Source organism: Rhea americana, unplaced genomic scaffold (genome assembly GCF_003343005.1).
Source record: "Rhea americana isolate MKP2758 unplaced genomic scaffold, rheAme1 scaffold_173, whole genome shotgun sequence".
NCBI lineage: Eukaryota > Metazoa > Chordata > Aves > Rheiformes > Rheidae > Rhea > Rhea americana.
Genome location: NW_028185850.1, coordinates 522,226 through 538,866, shown reverse-complemented (window position 1 = coordinate 538,866; position 16,641 = coordinate 522,226). Strand labels below are relative to the sequence as shown.

The 16,641-nt window shown below is 34.0% G+C and overlaps 1 protein-coding gene across 1 annotated transcript in view; it reads right to left on the bottom strand.

Moving 5' to 3' along the window:
* The window catches only part of FEZ2 (fasciculation and elongation protein zeta 2), a 31,346-nt gene extending 15,128 nt beyond the window's left edge, over positions 1–16,218 (bottom strand). The window contains exons 1-5 of the mRNA XM_085301189.1: positions 16,214–16,218; positions 15,227–15,335; positions 11,876–11,992; positions 9,872–10,016; positions 6,304–6,572 (exon numbers count right to left, since the gene is read on the bottom strand). Coding sequence (XP_085157315.1) covers positions 6,304–6,572; positions 9,872–10,016; positions 11,876–11,992; positions 15,227–15,335; positions 16,214–16,218 — 645 coding nt within the window. The remainder of the gene's footprint in view (positions 1–6,303; positions 6,573–9,871; positions 10,017–11,875; positions 11,993–15,226; positions 15,336–16,213) is intronic.
* Between the last annotated feature and the right edge of the window lie 423 nt (positions 16,219–16,641).

The window sequence follows — 16,641 nt, the reverse complement described above, 5'->3', positions numbered from 1 at the left end:
CCCTCCTAACCTCTACTTGGCACTGCAGAGGAAAGCAGGCAATGCTTCTTAGGAAACTGTCCATGAAGCAATTTTCAGTTTCTTTTCCCAGAGATGTAACCATGTATCACAGAACACAGATGCATATTCTTCCCTAAACTAACTGAAACAAGAGCTAAGTAAGGCTGAAACTGCACGTCAGAGACAAAAATAAACCTAACTTGGAAGTCAGATATCAAAAAGTTGTGATTTTCAGCCTTCAGAATTTAACTGGCATTCTATTCCTTACTTAGGCAATAAATTGCTGGGAAATGTTTCACTGCACCAAACACACATACCCTATTTTCTTTCCCTTTTAAAATCCACCAGCTTTCCTTCATAATGAAAAAAAAAAAGATGAAGCAATTCCTCTCTTAGTTTCGAAAATCATCTCATTTTTCTCATAAATACTTTGCTGCAGGGATACTAAGAATCATAAAGCTCTATAGTAACACTTTAAAACTCATTCCCTGAATAGCTGTGTAAAGGATAATGTTATGAAAGGGGGGAAAAAATGTCTGTCTTAAAGCTTACTGACATGCCCAAGTATTAAGTCTACTGTTACCTGTAAAATTTTAAAACAAATTTGGCAATATGATAAGCAGCACCCCCACCATAATCTTAAATCACCAATAGAAAGTGTACAATATACCTGAAAAGTGAAATGAACATGACTATATTGAAATTTATTCTGGAAATACAATCATAGAATGAATTCCCAACATTTCAGTAGTTTTTAATGCATTTGGAAGCAAGTAATACCAACTGTGTATCAGACGAAAAAGGGTTATATTTTGTGCAACTGTTAGTTCTCATTGGAAATTTTTTAAATTTCACCATCAGTAAAGATGACGGAAAATCCCAAGTCATTTTCACTTATGTCTCAAAGAAAAAAATTAAAATGTTAGAACACATGCATTTACCATTAGAGTAATACTACCTCCAAAACAGTAAAGGTGCTAAATACCATTAAAATTAAYGACTGAAGAGAGAGCTGAAATAATTGAATGAACAGCATAAAGTTTCTGACGTGACTGTGTTTGAATGTCTAGGCTTGTAAGGCACATCAAATGCAAACTGCCCATACTTGTTAGTTTTATCTCCTTGAATTTTTTTTTTAAATATGACTTCAGATAGTTTAAAAAAAAGAAAAAGAAAAAGAACTTATAAAACTTATAATGACAACCAACCCAGAATAACCCTCAAATAAATATTTTAAATGCAGTACTAAACAAAATTAAGATGTTTAACTGTCATTGAGCATCTAATCATACTGTTTTGACTTTGTAACTTCCTGCAGTAAGAGAACAGCACCCAACTTCTAAAAGTAGGGCCATGGTTTAGTAATGTGCCCAAAAAAAAAACCAAAAAAAAAAAAAAAAAAAAAAAAAAAAACCTTTCACCAATAGACTTCACACAAATCCCATAAAAATCTAGTTTTCCAGGACTAAGTCAAGAAACAGCTGATGATATTCTTTCCTACCTTACTTGCCTGTTTTTCATGTTAAGCTCCTGTTAAATACTTGCTTGGCTGTAAGATCGAGGAAAGCAAAAAAGCCTTAAGCCAGCTAACAAAGATAGTACCAGGTATATTACGTAAACAGTACAATCATCATTAAAAAGAACATTAGCACATTAGTTGAAAAACTGACTAGAACTAAATCAATTATAATGTTAATAAAARGATTATCCTCATCATGGCTAGGAAGTTGTGAGCGGGTATTTGTACAAAGATATGTATACAGAAGTTGCTTGGGAACCAAAAATAAGGACTAGCACAGCTGAGTACGTTCACTTTCAGATAATACGATGCTTAAAAAACACTACAGATATAGGTAAATCACTGTCATATTATCACAATATAAAGATGGAAGAGGAAAACGGAAACAAAACAGTACAGCTAAAACTCAATCAGAACTGAGATTTGTAGAGTGATAAATATTCTCTATATTAACCTCGTTTGAGAAACAGGACTATCCCCAGATTTATAACCTCCTGATTCAGGAGTGACTTGAGGAGTCATTCATCTCCTGAACCCTTTAGCAGGACACTCCAGTCTTCTCCCAGGTAAAGGCCTAATCAGTTACAACCTTTAGAACTACTAGGCAGTTTGTAGCCTCAATGGACTTCAATAGAAAACAAACCTAAGCTGCTACTCTGACAATTATGTAAACTACAATGCTACTATCTTTCAAACATCAAGATATCAATGCATCAAACACAAACACGTTTTCCTGTTTTCAAGATACTGATGCAAAACTTGTCTCTTTGAAGATATCCAAAGTCAGTGCAAGCTCCTCTCTATACAGTCTCTTTCAGAGCAGATTTATATAAAATAAATACAATTCATACTATTAAAGTGATAGCTGAACATGATAAGATATCATTGAAATGCCACCATGTCAGAATATCTCAGCATATCTGCCATTCAGGTACAGTGACATTGCAATCAATGATACAGWAGTATCATCTGGTTGCCTGACTTGAAGATTCATTCAAGAAAACAGCAGCATTACTGCAGCTATTTGCCTCCACACTTGCAGTACAGGAAATTCTGGCAAGTTTGTCTTCATGTCAAGTCAGCTATACCCATTACTTATTAGGAGGGAATGAAGGGTTAAATATCTTTCTGGGCATAAGGAACAGAAGTGCTACTGTGCATTTTACCTAGTTACTCAAACTTACATTTCAAGCACTTTGCATTAAAACAACAGTTCCCTCTKGCCCTAAATGGTCAGACTGCCAAGAAAAAAAAATTAATGCATTCCTATTCTGTGTTTGACTACTACTATGATTATGATGACTACTTGATATTGGCATAGTGTATTCTGTATTGTATCTCTTTTCAGAAGGTTTTTTAATATAGCTACCCTAAACTATAAAATACGCTACATTAGAAAGCCAGAAAGCAGTCAGCCTCAGGAACTGCAGGACTGATAAAAAGAAAATAATGTCCTGGGACAAACTGCTTGCTCTTTACTGGAAATAGGACAGCATRACTAAAAATCAATTTCAATAAAATGTAACGAGGTATTTTCTACTACCAGTGAAGCACGTAAAATAGCCCTTTTGCAACAGTCCAACTTCTTGAATACTTAAACATTAAATATCAAAGATTTTTAGCACACATACTAAAAACACAGTATAAACAGTAGCACTTTACCACAATAAAGAATGCAATTAATAAAATACATATTACAGCTCTGAAATAAATATTACTTACAAATAATTAAAATCATGCTACTTCAGTACATACAACATCTACAGATACATCCACTAAAGTTGGGTCCTGTGCCSTATATTTCAACATTTAGTCAGAAAAAGATACAAACTTACCTTTAGCTAATGTATTATATACTATCAAGCTCCACTGTATACTTTTAACTGGCTGCTTTTAACAAGTAGTTTTCAAAGGCAAAAAGATACAGAGTTCATGCATGTTTGTAGATGCTACTCTTTTAGAAATACCGACTCTGAATATTAGAAGGAAGAAAAAACAAACAAACTAACAATCCAACCCAAAAAACAACCAAGCTCTGTTTTCCATAGCAGACATTACTCAAGTCCTCAATGTTGAAGGCTGAAATGAAATATATAATCTGATATATATCCTTATTTTGGGTAAGAAATATTTATATGTATGCAATATACTTTAAGCATGCATTATACCTGACTTTCATTCTTGGGTAGGAAATAAATGCTATTATTTCAGTGCATCAGGATATCAAGTCATGCTTGTCTCAAACTGTTGAGGAGAGAAAGAAAGACTATAGGCTGACTGTATTCTTGGGGCAGGGAAAGATTACATATGTCAGCATATTTATTCAGTTTTTTTCCTGGTTTAGCATTTACCTTTGACCTATACATGATATATCTGTCAATTTTCAAGATCTCAGCTCCTACCGACAGTGCAGGCAAAKAATGAGGAAAAGAGAGAGGGTAGCCCAGCACCTGTTTCTCTCCACCTGAGTTTCCAAACGTGTGGCGGAGGCCATTCTGTATGACATTTGAGATCCCTTCCATGCTGAAGCGCTAAAAGTAGTGAAAACATGGCAGAGAGAAAAAAAAGGGACAGAGAAAAGTTCAGAAAACTATTAACAAGCACTTATCAAGACTATAAAAGATGAATGACAAAAGCAAGGTGTAAGAGGTATTGCAGCACATTTCTGTTTGTTTATAAAATCAACTAAATTGTGTTTTTATGTCAAGACTTAAACAAACAAAATCTTCATGTGAAGACCCCGAATTTTTATCTTACTATTCAATTTGATTTGTGCTTTAAAAATGCTCTGAGGCTCTTCATATATGAAATAAGATTTTCCAAAGTTTACAAAAGACCACTAAGGTTAGTATTTGACTAATATACTGAGATACTACTGACATTAGTTTTTCAGATTTTAAGCACCTATCAGAACCATTGTTTAGAAACAGTCATTCTCACCTCTACCACTTTGAAGAATTTTGTTTTCATGCTTCCTCCTCTGCAACAGAGGCAACAGCTAGCTATAACTGTATTCCCCAAGTCTTTCATACCATGATAAAGCACACAAAATCAGTTCTTTTCTTCACTTGGATTACATATATTTTAATGGAGCTTGAGATATTAATACAGAATTCAACTACTTTTTTTCTTCTGCACTTTGTAATCATTTTTGCTTGGTGGAGAAAACAAGTATAAAACAGATCCAAACCATTCTAAGGTTTTGCACAAGATATAAAAATCAGCAGCTGACAAGAATATAAAAAGAAGCTGTCAAGCTATTGACATATACACCTCAGCACACTTATCTCATTGTACTTATTTTTAGGGAGAAGGAATAAAGTGTGCTGAAATACAGTATTCCTTTGCTTTTTTGAACACAGAATGTGAACACAGTTCCCCAAYGTGACCTTGTGAAACAGTAAAAACAGTTTTTGCAAGTATGCAAAAGTGATTTACCCACAGCCTGTAACAAGGAAAACAAATTACAACATCTAATTCTATTAAACTTCAAATGTATTATCTATAACAAAATTGATTTTGCATGTGCAGTGATCTAATGTTTTGAGATCACTCAATCATAACGCATTAAGCTATGACGACCACAGTGTTTGAGTTCTTAGGTGGGAGAATGATAAAAATGAGCACAATTCCTTGTGCAGATACAAATTACAAATTTATCAAGATGATTTCTTTAATTTTAGTAAACAATGCCTAGATCTTTACATAATGGTTAATAAAGCAGGTCACAAACAAGAAATCAATTGGTCCAAGACCAGCCAGGAAGTCAGTCCTGCTTTCTATCAGGACCTGTCTTTCAGAAAAGACAGACAAGATCAGAACTACATTTGGGTTACATCACAGTTATTTAATTCTCCTAAGTTTAGACAAAGAGTCCAAAGAATTAAAGTTTCTTTAGAAAATGTTTATCCCTTATGTTTTGAAAGATCATCTTCTAAAGTTAAACTGAAGCATTCTTTCTGGGACTTTGCCAAGACCTCCAATAAACTGATTATATTTTCTGCATCCTATCACAGACATGTAAAATTCTATCATTTTCAGAAGTCATAAGGATGTGCCACTTGTTGTGAATCTTGACCTCAAAAAAAGTAACATCTCACTGAAAATTACACTGGACAGACAAGGGAAAAAATTTCATCAAGAAAATAATGGTCTAATTTATTTCATTCTCTATCTCCTATMATTCAAACTTGGTCTAAAGGACTTTTTTCCTTTTGTTGCTAATGTTCTCTAAAGAATAAACCAAAATATCTTCCAGTAYATTTGCATTTACACTTCAACCTCACTCCTATCTCTCAGTAAGAGTAGTAACAAGTTTGCCACAGCTTTCAAGAGATCCAGGGTAAGACATTTACATCTCTCTACACAAAATCAATATGATTAATCATTATCTATACAGTTACATCACCAAAATGAATTCCCTGCAAGACTAATACTAGTAAACACAGTACAATTCTCACAGTAAAACCAAACAGACAAATGAGCTTGCTTTGTCTTATAATAGAGCATACACGGCAGTGCAACCAAAGACATTTTCAGAAGAACATGCTGATTCCAGGCTAAACTGCAAACAACAAAATTTCTTTTTGAAATATGAGAAGAATAAAATGTTATACGAACTTCTGAAAAACAAAATCTCCACAGAAAGAGCATGAGCCTTGACAGTAAATGAAGACATGGAAGAAGATTTAACAGTATGTTGGTATAATCTAGGAGTATTACTTTCCTATAGGGAAAAACAAAAACTATTTTGAATGTATATATAATTCTAATGATAGTCTTACCGTTCCAGGCATATGACCTCTTTCCTGTTTGCCATTTTGAGGACTACCATTTTTCATTTTTTTTTTCTTCTTCGCTGTTTCTTTGTGCTCTCTCTGTTTATTTTGTACTTCAATGAGGACAGAAATGAAGCTGTTTTTCACTTCCTTCTCAAACTCCAACTCATCTCGTAATGCCAACTGCTGTACTAGTTCCTCAGAATAATCCTTAATGGCAGTCTCAATTTCTTCTAGCAGTTCATTTAACTCAGCAACAGACAAYCTCTTTACTCCTATAAATAGTTCGTATAAAAGCAAGATGTCAGGATTTTAAGCACGAGAATACTTGTAGGAATTACAAGAAAAAGAGTTCTGTAATTTTTCAAAACAAAAATTTAATTCTAAAACTATATAACATAAAACAATTCTCCTAAAGGAACAAACTCATCATGAAGGAAACTAGATTAACAATCAGGAGATTGTTAAACTTTTTGCTTGTTTCTGAGAAGTCTGAGAAGATCTGCAAATATTAAGAGCATGTTATACTTAAGGAAGTTGAGGTAAACAGTCACCTTACAATACTGACAGCTCTTAACTATTACTTTCCACCTACACTCACTTTCAAAATAAAAGATCCCTATATTTTCTGACAAAACAGTCAATACTSTGACATGTCTGGAATCCTTGAATGTTTAACGTGTGATAATATAGAAACTACATATATTCTACATGTAAAGGAATCTTCTTAGGGATACTGGTAAGGTGTACATGCACATTAATAAAAGCTTGTATCAAGCTTTTATAATAAGCTTTTCAGATGTATTTAGTAGAGAAAATCTCCCATTTTTTTGTCTTAAGACTGTAACCAAAAGCATGGCCTTGTATCACCTAAAATGAGGGCCTAGGTCAAAAGCAGCTGACATGGTCAAAGCTACACCTAAGGCCTGTAAAATGAGAGTCAAAAACAAAACAAACTGTCCTGGTTTGCATTTTAAAGGTACTATCATTATGTAATGCAAACAGTGAAATTATGRTCAAGAAGAATGTGCTGAGGCTTGCTTGGGTTAAAAGTGAGAAAGTTCTTTGAGGTTACTTTCTATTCTAGAACTCACTTCAATTAAGTGTGACATAGCTTGTCTAGGTGTGCTAAAGAATATTTTTTTTTCATTGGCATTTGAGAAATGGATACTCCCAAAGACCTGGTTGCACTGAAGACTATAAACTATTTAGTGTACAGATGGCTGTAATTAGTTGGTAAATTTTATTATAAAATTGTCGTAAAGGAGAGCACATGGAAAAACACTGGAAAATACAGGTAAGCTCACAAACTATTATAAAGTATAGCTCTCGGAAACATCAAAAGGTAATGGATGGAACATGATTTTATATCTTAAATTACAGCAGGGAAAGCTGTTGGAGAAAGCTCCTTTTCACTCACTCAYTAAAGGAGAAGCAGTGAAACTTGTTAAGGTAGTTCTCTGGAAAGGAGCCACAACTACCTTCAGAGTAGTTCACGCCTTAAACTGTGTTACAACAATGTAACAATACAAGATCCTTAAGGCTCTAAGTTTCAAACACTTTGAACTGTCTGCTGCTGAACTGTTGCTTAAACTATTCTAAACATGCAGCATGTGGGTTGCAGCTTCTGCTTGTAACACAGCATCTTGGCTGTGTCACAGCCATTGCATACCATGGTARGTCTCACCACAGCAGTAACTTTTTGCAAATTCAACTCTGATGGCCAGGACTAGCAAAGAGCAATATTAACTCAAACACAAAAGGGGGGGGTAGGGAACAGAGAAAGATAAGCTCAATTATAAGATTATCTGGTGCTCTGTGGGTTCACATAGCAGAATAGGTCTTATAGTCTGCAAAACTCAGCATACTCTGTGGTCAAAATTAACGTGAGTAAATGTAAAACGCATTCAGCAGGCAGGACATTTCTCTTTGCTTTTAGCATGTATAAATAGCATTACTCTTATTTGACTGTTTGAAAGAAAGAGAGAGCATCAGGGAGTCCCAGCACTTAAGAACCAGCTGGACAGCCTAAAAAAACAATTGTTCAATACAGAGAGGCAGAATACCCCATTGTAATCCTCACTTGTTTATGACAAACATGTTGGTACAGTCATAACCTATAAAAGGGCAACCCAGAAACTACTCACCTGATGCAGCAAATAAGGACAGAGTGATTCAAATGAAGAAGACTATATGGATTATACTTTAGGTACCTCATCTGTGGAACCAGAATTATGACTGTTTTCATTTCTGGAATGTTTTAATACAAGTCTTTTCCTTCTTTTTTTTTTTCCTTTGATTTCCTGCTCTCTATCCTAAAGATTAACAGCTCTGACTTGTCCTACAAAAGCCAGAGTAAGCTTTGTGCAAAAACTCTCCATAAAACAGTGACCTGAAATATGTGAAAACAGATCCCGAACAAATGGTGAAGTAGACTATCTGACAATGTAACTCAAGGCATCAGTTGGTCAAAACTGAACTTTCAGGCATGAAGAATGTAACAAAGATGAACTCTCAAGGCAAAGAAAAATAAATATGAAATGAAATAGAAAGCAAGCTTGATTAGCTCAAAACCTAAGGCCATATGGAACTGTCAGAAAAGCAGGAGATCCTCTGGAACAAGCTACGCTTTGCTTTCACATTCCTGAAATGTTTATTTTGAGACAGCTAAGAGACCAAACATGAAAATAGAATCTCCATAAATCTGAAATGTAGCAGAAACTCTAGGCCATGTCACAGAAGGTCAGCCAGTCTTCTGTACTATCTGTAGAACTTACTGCTGGGCCAGACTACAGCAAAGAAAGCATCAAACTCTCTAAGATGGACCAGAGTAGGAGGRTCTGATGGCAGATACTTTGTGCCACAGGTTAGCTAGCTACGGGTTTCTTTAAAATATAATTCAGCATATTATCATTAAACAATAAATGTAAATTCTCTTTTCCTTTTGTATAAGAAAAAAATATATGTTTCTCCATAGGCTAGAAGATGCAAAGTTTTTTTTTTTTTTTTAATGGTTTAAGCTTTTTGACGAGGTATGGAAGGGGAGGAGAGAGAAATGGTCAAGGTGTTTAAATAGAAAAAGCAATAGTTTCCTTATTTCTGTCACTGTGTATCAAGACAAGTTGCAGTGATTGAAAATCTCAAAGGAAAAAACATTTTCTTCATCTACTACATAGCTTTCCAAGAGCTTTAACTGATCTCCCYAAGCACAATTACCATACTGCCCTCAAGAAGTGTCTCATAGTTAGTGTACAACATATAAATAAATTAGTTTAATAAATGACATATCCCATTATCTATGAAGAGATTCCATTCCAGTGAATCAAACTTTATAGAATTTAAAATCAAAGCAAATATGCTAAAGTTTTATTTTTATTCTAAGACGTATCAGTTAACACAGGCATGTTTTCTATTTATGCTTTAATTATAGCTTATCTTTCAAGGTACTTTGAAAATACTTTTGAACGCAGGTATTTTGTAAGTAAGACTTGTTACAAATTAGGTACACGGAAATGTACCTATGAAACTATTTTTAATAAGCATAAGAACAAAATATTAAAGAAATACCACTTACTTTCTTCATAACTGTTGTTCGTACTGGATCTCTTGAGTGTCTGAATTTCCTGGGAAAGGATAGAGAGCCGATCTGACTGGGTGGGTGTTTCATCGTCTTCTGGATCTGGTGATTCTTGCATCATCTCCTCTATTTCTTCAATCACCTTAAAAAAAACAAACAAACAAAATTATGAAACCCTCCCTGCAAGAGCAAAATCATTCTGCAACTTTAAGTGATTCTGTTGAGAGCTTCAGTTCACTTTCTTTCAATTAGTGCAGATGCTGCAGGGTGGAACTAATGCCGAGACTGGATTCGGGAAGTTCAACATAAACATTGACATTTCTTCTCTTCCTTTTTCCCCTCATTCTCTGAAAATGAGCCTATCCCGTTACAATAAATTGACGATCTCAAAGGAAGCAACGTGTTGAAACTGCAATTATTTCCATATGAAGGTACATATGGCTCTGCTCAAGACATCTAAAGAATAAGCTTGAATACCTTTCTTGAATATTCAATAGAAGGCAAAATAGAAAAGCAAAGTCAATTTAAAAAACAATTTTTTTAATATCACTACACTTCTCTAAGCAGAATTTGTCTTTCTATAGATACTTTTACAGATACTTCACTACATAAAGAACAAAAATGATATTAAAGAAAGTCACTCAAAGACACTTAGGAGAAATGGAATTCTGTGTTCTCAGGTCTTTAAAGTCTTTTTTGACTATTTTTCTCTGCATCTCCTCCAATTTGGCAACATCCTTCAGTTAATCAGGCACCTAGACCAGAATGCAAGATTCCCATGATGTGATTAATAAAAGCAGTACTCATATCTTCCAGAGCAATCAGACTCCCACTGCCCACTTTTTTTGTTGCTATACTGTATTGTAAATTGTATTTGTTCACTCAGATCTTTACTAGCTTATCATCATCTCATAACTATTTTATCATTATTATGAAATTATCTACAAATGCTTACAGACAAGATTACAATGATAGACAAAACAAGGCCTGARTAACTTGAAATTCTACTGTGCTCACATGAAGGAAAGTTATGAACTGATCTGCTGAAAGCTGAAGCTGATACTCATCTCTTGGCCTAAGATGTGAGCTAGCTAAGAACTATGAGAATAGAAATCTATAGAACAGAAATGTGTAAGGGTTTATTTTTCATTACAGAGATGATCATATTTCCACAGGCTAAGCTTTTAATTGAACAGCTGAATAAATAACAGATCTCCTTTTGCAGATTTAAAGGCTGCAGATATTGCCAAGATCCATCTTGCAGTCAAAAAGAGCTGGGGCAGTTCAAGCTATCCTGTCTCTTGTAATCTCAATATACATGCTCAGAGTTCACAAATAACCATTCAAATAACAACAAAAAAAAATACACTCCTGCATTTGCTCACTAAAGCAGGATCTCAGCCATTAATTTTAGTCAGTAGAGCAACTTAAAGAGAACTTAAGTAAATCCAAGGCTTTATAACAGAAGTTTTTAGATACCAAATAACTTCAAAGCTTAACAGCAGAACTGTTGATCTGCTCTAATATTAGGCAAAATTTCCAAGGACTTGTCACTAACCACAAAGACTTATGAAGATGCAAGAGTTAAATGTCTATGCTGTCATGTCTGAAACCCCAAACTCTACAGTAATACTAACATTCAGAAAATATTTTTGCTACTTAACATGCATATTTAAGCTAGTAGTATTTCCATCTAATTCATAGTAAGAAGCAACCAAAAAAATTGAAGTGGAGAAYTGATGTAATAAGATTTCAAAGCCCCTGACTATCAACCTTATCTGAAGCACTGGAACACTATTTTCAAAATCAAAGATGTGAACGATGCAGTAGTATAACATCCGTTGTTAAATGTCTTTAAATTAAAAAAAAAAAAAAAAAAAAAAAAAAAAAAAAAAAAAAAAAGCTTAAGTATTGTAAAGATTTGTAAACAGCAAGGCAGAACAACAAAAAACAGTTACAGACTAAAAGGAAATACTGTAACACTCCTGCTGAACACTTTACCTGTTCTGCTGTGAACAGTGGTTCATCGTTGATGCAGGAAACTATGATAGAATGCATATCCAACTGTTCTCTCAGCTCTTCATCATCTGACAGGTCAAGATTCAAGTTGTCATTTACCTAGGAAGTATGCATATAAATAAAACAGAAGAGGAACTGATATTAAGTTTTTAAGAAAGAAACAAGTTCCTTGCCCATAATAACAGAATCAAATGATCTCTGTTGTGAAGTACCCGAAAGCTGAGTACCTTAACAACTGAAATCAAAACTATAACTACAGAAAGTTAAGATATCTGTTACTAAAACCCCACAGAATACGAAAACCATGTACACAATGATACACATATCTGCTGAGAAGGTAGTCAATACAATATAGATATTTAAATTAGACTACTGTCTTAAATAAAGACACATACAGATCAATCAGTGTGGAGTGGAAGCCTACGTAGAATATTACATAAATATTATACATAAATATAAATAGTATTAATATTACATAAATCTTATTTTACTAGTTTTTATATTATTACTTCTTTGCATTATGAAGAACATGAAAAATTATTTTTAAAACATAATAGGTATCTGCTCCAATTATAAACAAGTGAAAACTTTGTTAAAGATCTAGCTTAAAAAAGTGCAACACTCTTCCCCATAAAATTACATTTTTCCTTCAAATACAAAGATGTACCTACAGAACTTAAGTCTTGAATTCACTGAATAAACCAAAAAAATTAAGTCCTCTCCTTTATTAGTTAGTCTATTTTATTCTCACACACTGATATACTCCAGTTCATTTACTGTTCACCTTTTTTGCACTTTGTCTGTTATCAGATTTCAGCCAAACCAACACAGAAAAGCTAAATTCATCTGGTAATACAAATGTTAGTCTTAAAAACAAAACAAAACAAAACAAAACAAACAAAAAAAAAAAAACAAAAAAAAACAAAAAAACCCCACACCCACAAAAAAGGCCCATGCCCTCCAACCTTCAAAAGCCCCCGTCCCCCACCTGTTGACATATTGAGTTCAATTGTTCAACTAATCTTTGGGACTAATTTACAAACTTTTAAACTAGCCATATAAAGGCCAACATCTTACTGTATCATTTCTTTTTTCTTTGTATAATTCTTCCAATCTTCCCAGTTTCCTTGGAAATTTGGATAGTTTTCAGATTCATTTTGGAGATGCTACTGAAATTCCTGGATAGCTAGTCTATCATAGACCACATTTAAGGAAATCCATACAATTTGTATTTCTTCAGATATAAGGAAGAAGTCAGATGTGCACCTTTTTCCAGAATCTGAATGTCAATAACCAAGCAGTGAGTGAACTCCATGAAAAATACTTGTTCACCTACCATGCAGATATAATTTTTACAGTTCTTAATGTCTGCAGTCCTTGAATGATTTTCCATTTATACAAGATTATGTCAACATCTATGAGACAGTAAGTGAGGATAACAGCTTATCTAGAAAGAGGTCAGCTTCCCTTCCTACCTCCACAGGGAATAACATTCTGAGAGACTATCAGAACATATTCTGATAACTTATGCTAATAAATTACCTAAAACAGCCCAAGATAAACCTGATGCTAAAAGAATCACCTAGCCTTCCACCCACACTCCATGCCTACTCATTATGCTGGCAGTTTGGGTGTTTGAATCTGCTTAATAGATCAACTCAGGGAATGGCCTGTTAAAATAAACCTAACAATAAATATGATAAACAAAAAAATTGCACAATCCCATTCACTGTACCATTGTCAAACACTTCCACTCAACTAATTCTTTCAGTGTCAGAGCCACATAAAAGTATTCACAGATCTGTAATGTGAAGCAACAAAGATTGATTAATCTCATTAACTTTGCATTTTTTCTGTTCAAAAAAAAGGAAAGAAAAATATTTCAAGCTTAAGTCCAATGATGCATTATTAGTTTCAAATGCATCAAGAAATTGTTGCTTAGCTGTCAGCATTCATTGCAGAGAAAGCTAAAAAAAGCTACTAGCTGGACCATATGTGCTGTCACATATCCAGAAACACTGCTGAAGCAGAGAAGTAGAAAAAAAATTGTGTTGAATGCTCCCAAAAAGACAGGCTTTACACATCAAAAGGCACACCAGGTGGAGTGAAAGCTGAAGAAACTTGAGGTATGTTTAATCCGTTAATTGATTTTCCTCTGCTGGCAACATACCTCAGATTCTTTCTAATCCAGTAACACCACATTTTTATGCAGTTCATTCATAGCTGTCTGTAAGCAACTTTAAAAAAACGTATTGATTTAAATATATTTCCAATATGATATCACACAATTACAGAATCTAGTTCTCTATCAAAAAATCCATCAGTCTTCTGTTTCATCTTTTCAGTCATAGGACAAGGGTACAAGAGAGTTGTAACTTTTTACTTTAATGTAAGGATTGAATTACTCTAAATCCACTTATAAAATACGAACACGCACTCAATTAAAAAAAGTTAGAATAAATACAAGTCAAATTGAAGAGAGAAAAAAACTCAAATAGAGAAAGAGTTCCAGATTGCCACCATCTCCTTCAGAAGAAAAAAAAAATTTCTCAGGTATCCTTTTCACCAGAACAATCTTTGTTTCTGTCATAGTAAAAAAGTAGCTGTGGATTACTTAATGGATGCCAAAAGTCAAAGCATACATTTATTCTTAAGTTTCACATATGCACACATTTTTATAATACAACCAAACTTCTGTATGTTTAAAAGAAACAACCCATTTGCTCAGAAGACTTTGGATATTAGAATTCCTCCTAGCTTTTCTTTGTACGTGTTTTAATTCACTTTAGAAAAGATCAGAGAACAACCATTTATTTAAACCTCTGTGCAACCTTTCATCCTCTGTCTGTTCTCCAGACAACTACTTTGCTTGTTAAATAAGAAAAAAAGAACTGTTGCACTTTACTGTCTCCTGGATCTCCTATCTGACTGTAAAATGAAGTCATCACAGAAAAAGTCCACACTGGATTTACTAAGTAAGCATATTCCCTGCTCTTTCTTGTCACCCCAGAATACTTAAGCATGAAAGGACAGGAGAAAGTTTTTATGCAAAATGCTTTCACAATTCTGTCTGTCATGTTCTGCTCTAGCAAACATTGGTCTATTCAGCCCTCTAAAACTAACCCTGTATTATTTCAGGCTGAAGAAAAGCAAATACGTATCAATGGTTGTTAAATGTTTATAAACCCTCTCATGCTTATGCCTAATGCCAAGCACTAAAAATATTTTAAGCCATTTAAAACCAACAGTATTCTATACCAATACAAATTGCTTTATTTCCCTGCTTAGCATAAAAGAAGCCCCAACATGGTATTTTTGACAGTTAGAACTTACCCCTTTTTCTGAAAGATTCAGTGTTGGCAAGTGCAAAGCTCTGGTGTGTGAAGATTTCCAGTCAACTGGCATTACATTACCATAATTATCAGTCAAAGCATTCCAAATCCTGCAGAGAGGAATAAAGGGGGAAAAAGAAAAAAAAAAGGCAGACTTAAAATGAATAGCAACTGATCAGCAGTTAATATATTTTTAATGATATTTCTAATGTTCTATCAACAACAATTTTTGCTCCCTAAATATTCATCTACAAGTTACTGACAATATTTTAATAATTTTAATTAATATTTTAATATCCTGAAGTCAAAGAAAAAAAAGTTTTTGAAAAGCACTATGTATTTTTCTGTTTAAATGCAAAATTTATGCACAGCAGTGAAATAAAAAGACATCCTCAATGTAAATTATGTAACCATGCTCAAAATCTCTTTTGGAAGTGGATGAGCCCTTTCTCTAATGAAGTTCGACCCAAGATAGAAACTCTTTTCCCAGTGTTGCACTTTTCCTTGCCTTTTGCACCTTAAAATCAGGAATTAGCAGAGGCTGAGTAGCAATTTCCAAGTCAAACCTTAGTTTTTACAGCTTTTTTTAACTGCTTCTATAAAAGTTTTTTTTTCCTCCCCATTTACCTCAGAATAACAAACAGGCACAAGTTATATTCAGAYTCAGAAGAATTTCTGAAGGAAAAAGGAGCGCTCTTGCTCAGCTCAGCCCTCCACTTTTGTTTACAGTTGATCTTAACCATGTTCATACTGTACAGCAAACTCTGGGCTTGCATATACAGCATTATTCTGAAATATCAGCTCAGATTTTGAAGTARAGCAGCCCTATTAGCAGGTTGCCTCAAGTCAGCTAACAGTTGATGCATGTTTGGAGTGGTTGCTCAGAGGGGCTGAAGGGAGGTCAGAGGAATGGCTCAGGCAGATTCAGAAGAGCAGGCAGAGATCTAGCACTGCACAATCAGTCTAAATCACAGTCCTCTCTACTTACCTCATTCTTTATACCATAGATACCTAATCTTTTGCAGAGTGTGRTGATTTTCCTAAATTATTTTCTTGGAATAAGATATATAATCTAGTTATGTCAAGGTTAAAAAAATGCTATAGTATTCTTAAAGAAGATAAGCTGATAGATTTGCAACTATAAAACAATGTTAAAAATAAACCCCAGAAAAACAGTGTATCTCAGAAAGACTCTGTTACTCAGTAAATAAATATTACAGTGCAATTTTCTCTGAGATTCTCTTCTGCATCTAAACTCCTTTCYGCATATAATTCCAAACGGTGAGATGTAGCATTTTACAAAAAGCTAAATACATATTATGTTCAGTCATTTTCGGCTTCAGAACAGAAATAGTTACCGTTCCCAACCCAAAAGAGAAGAGACACGGAAATGTGCATTTTTTTTTTTTTTTTTTT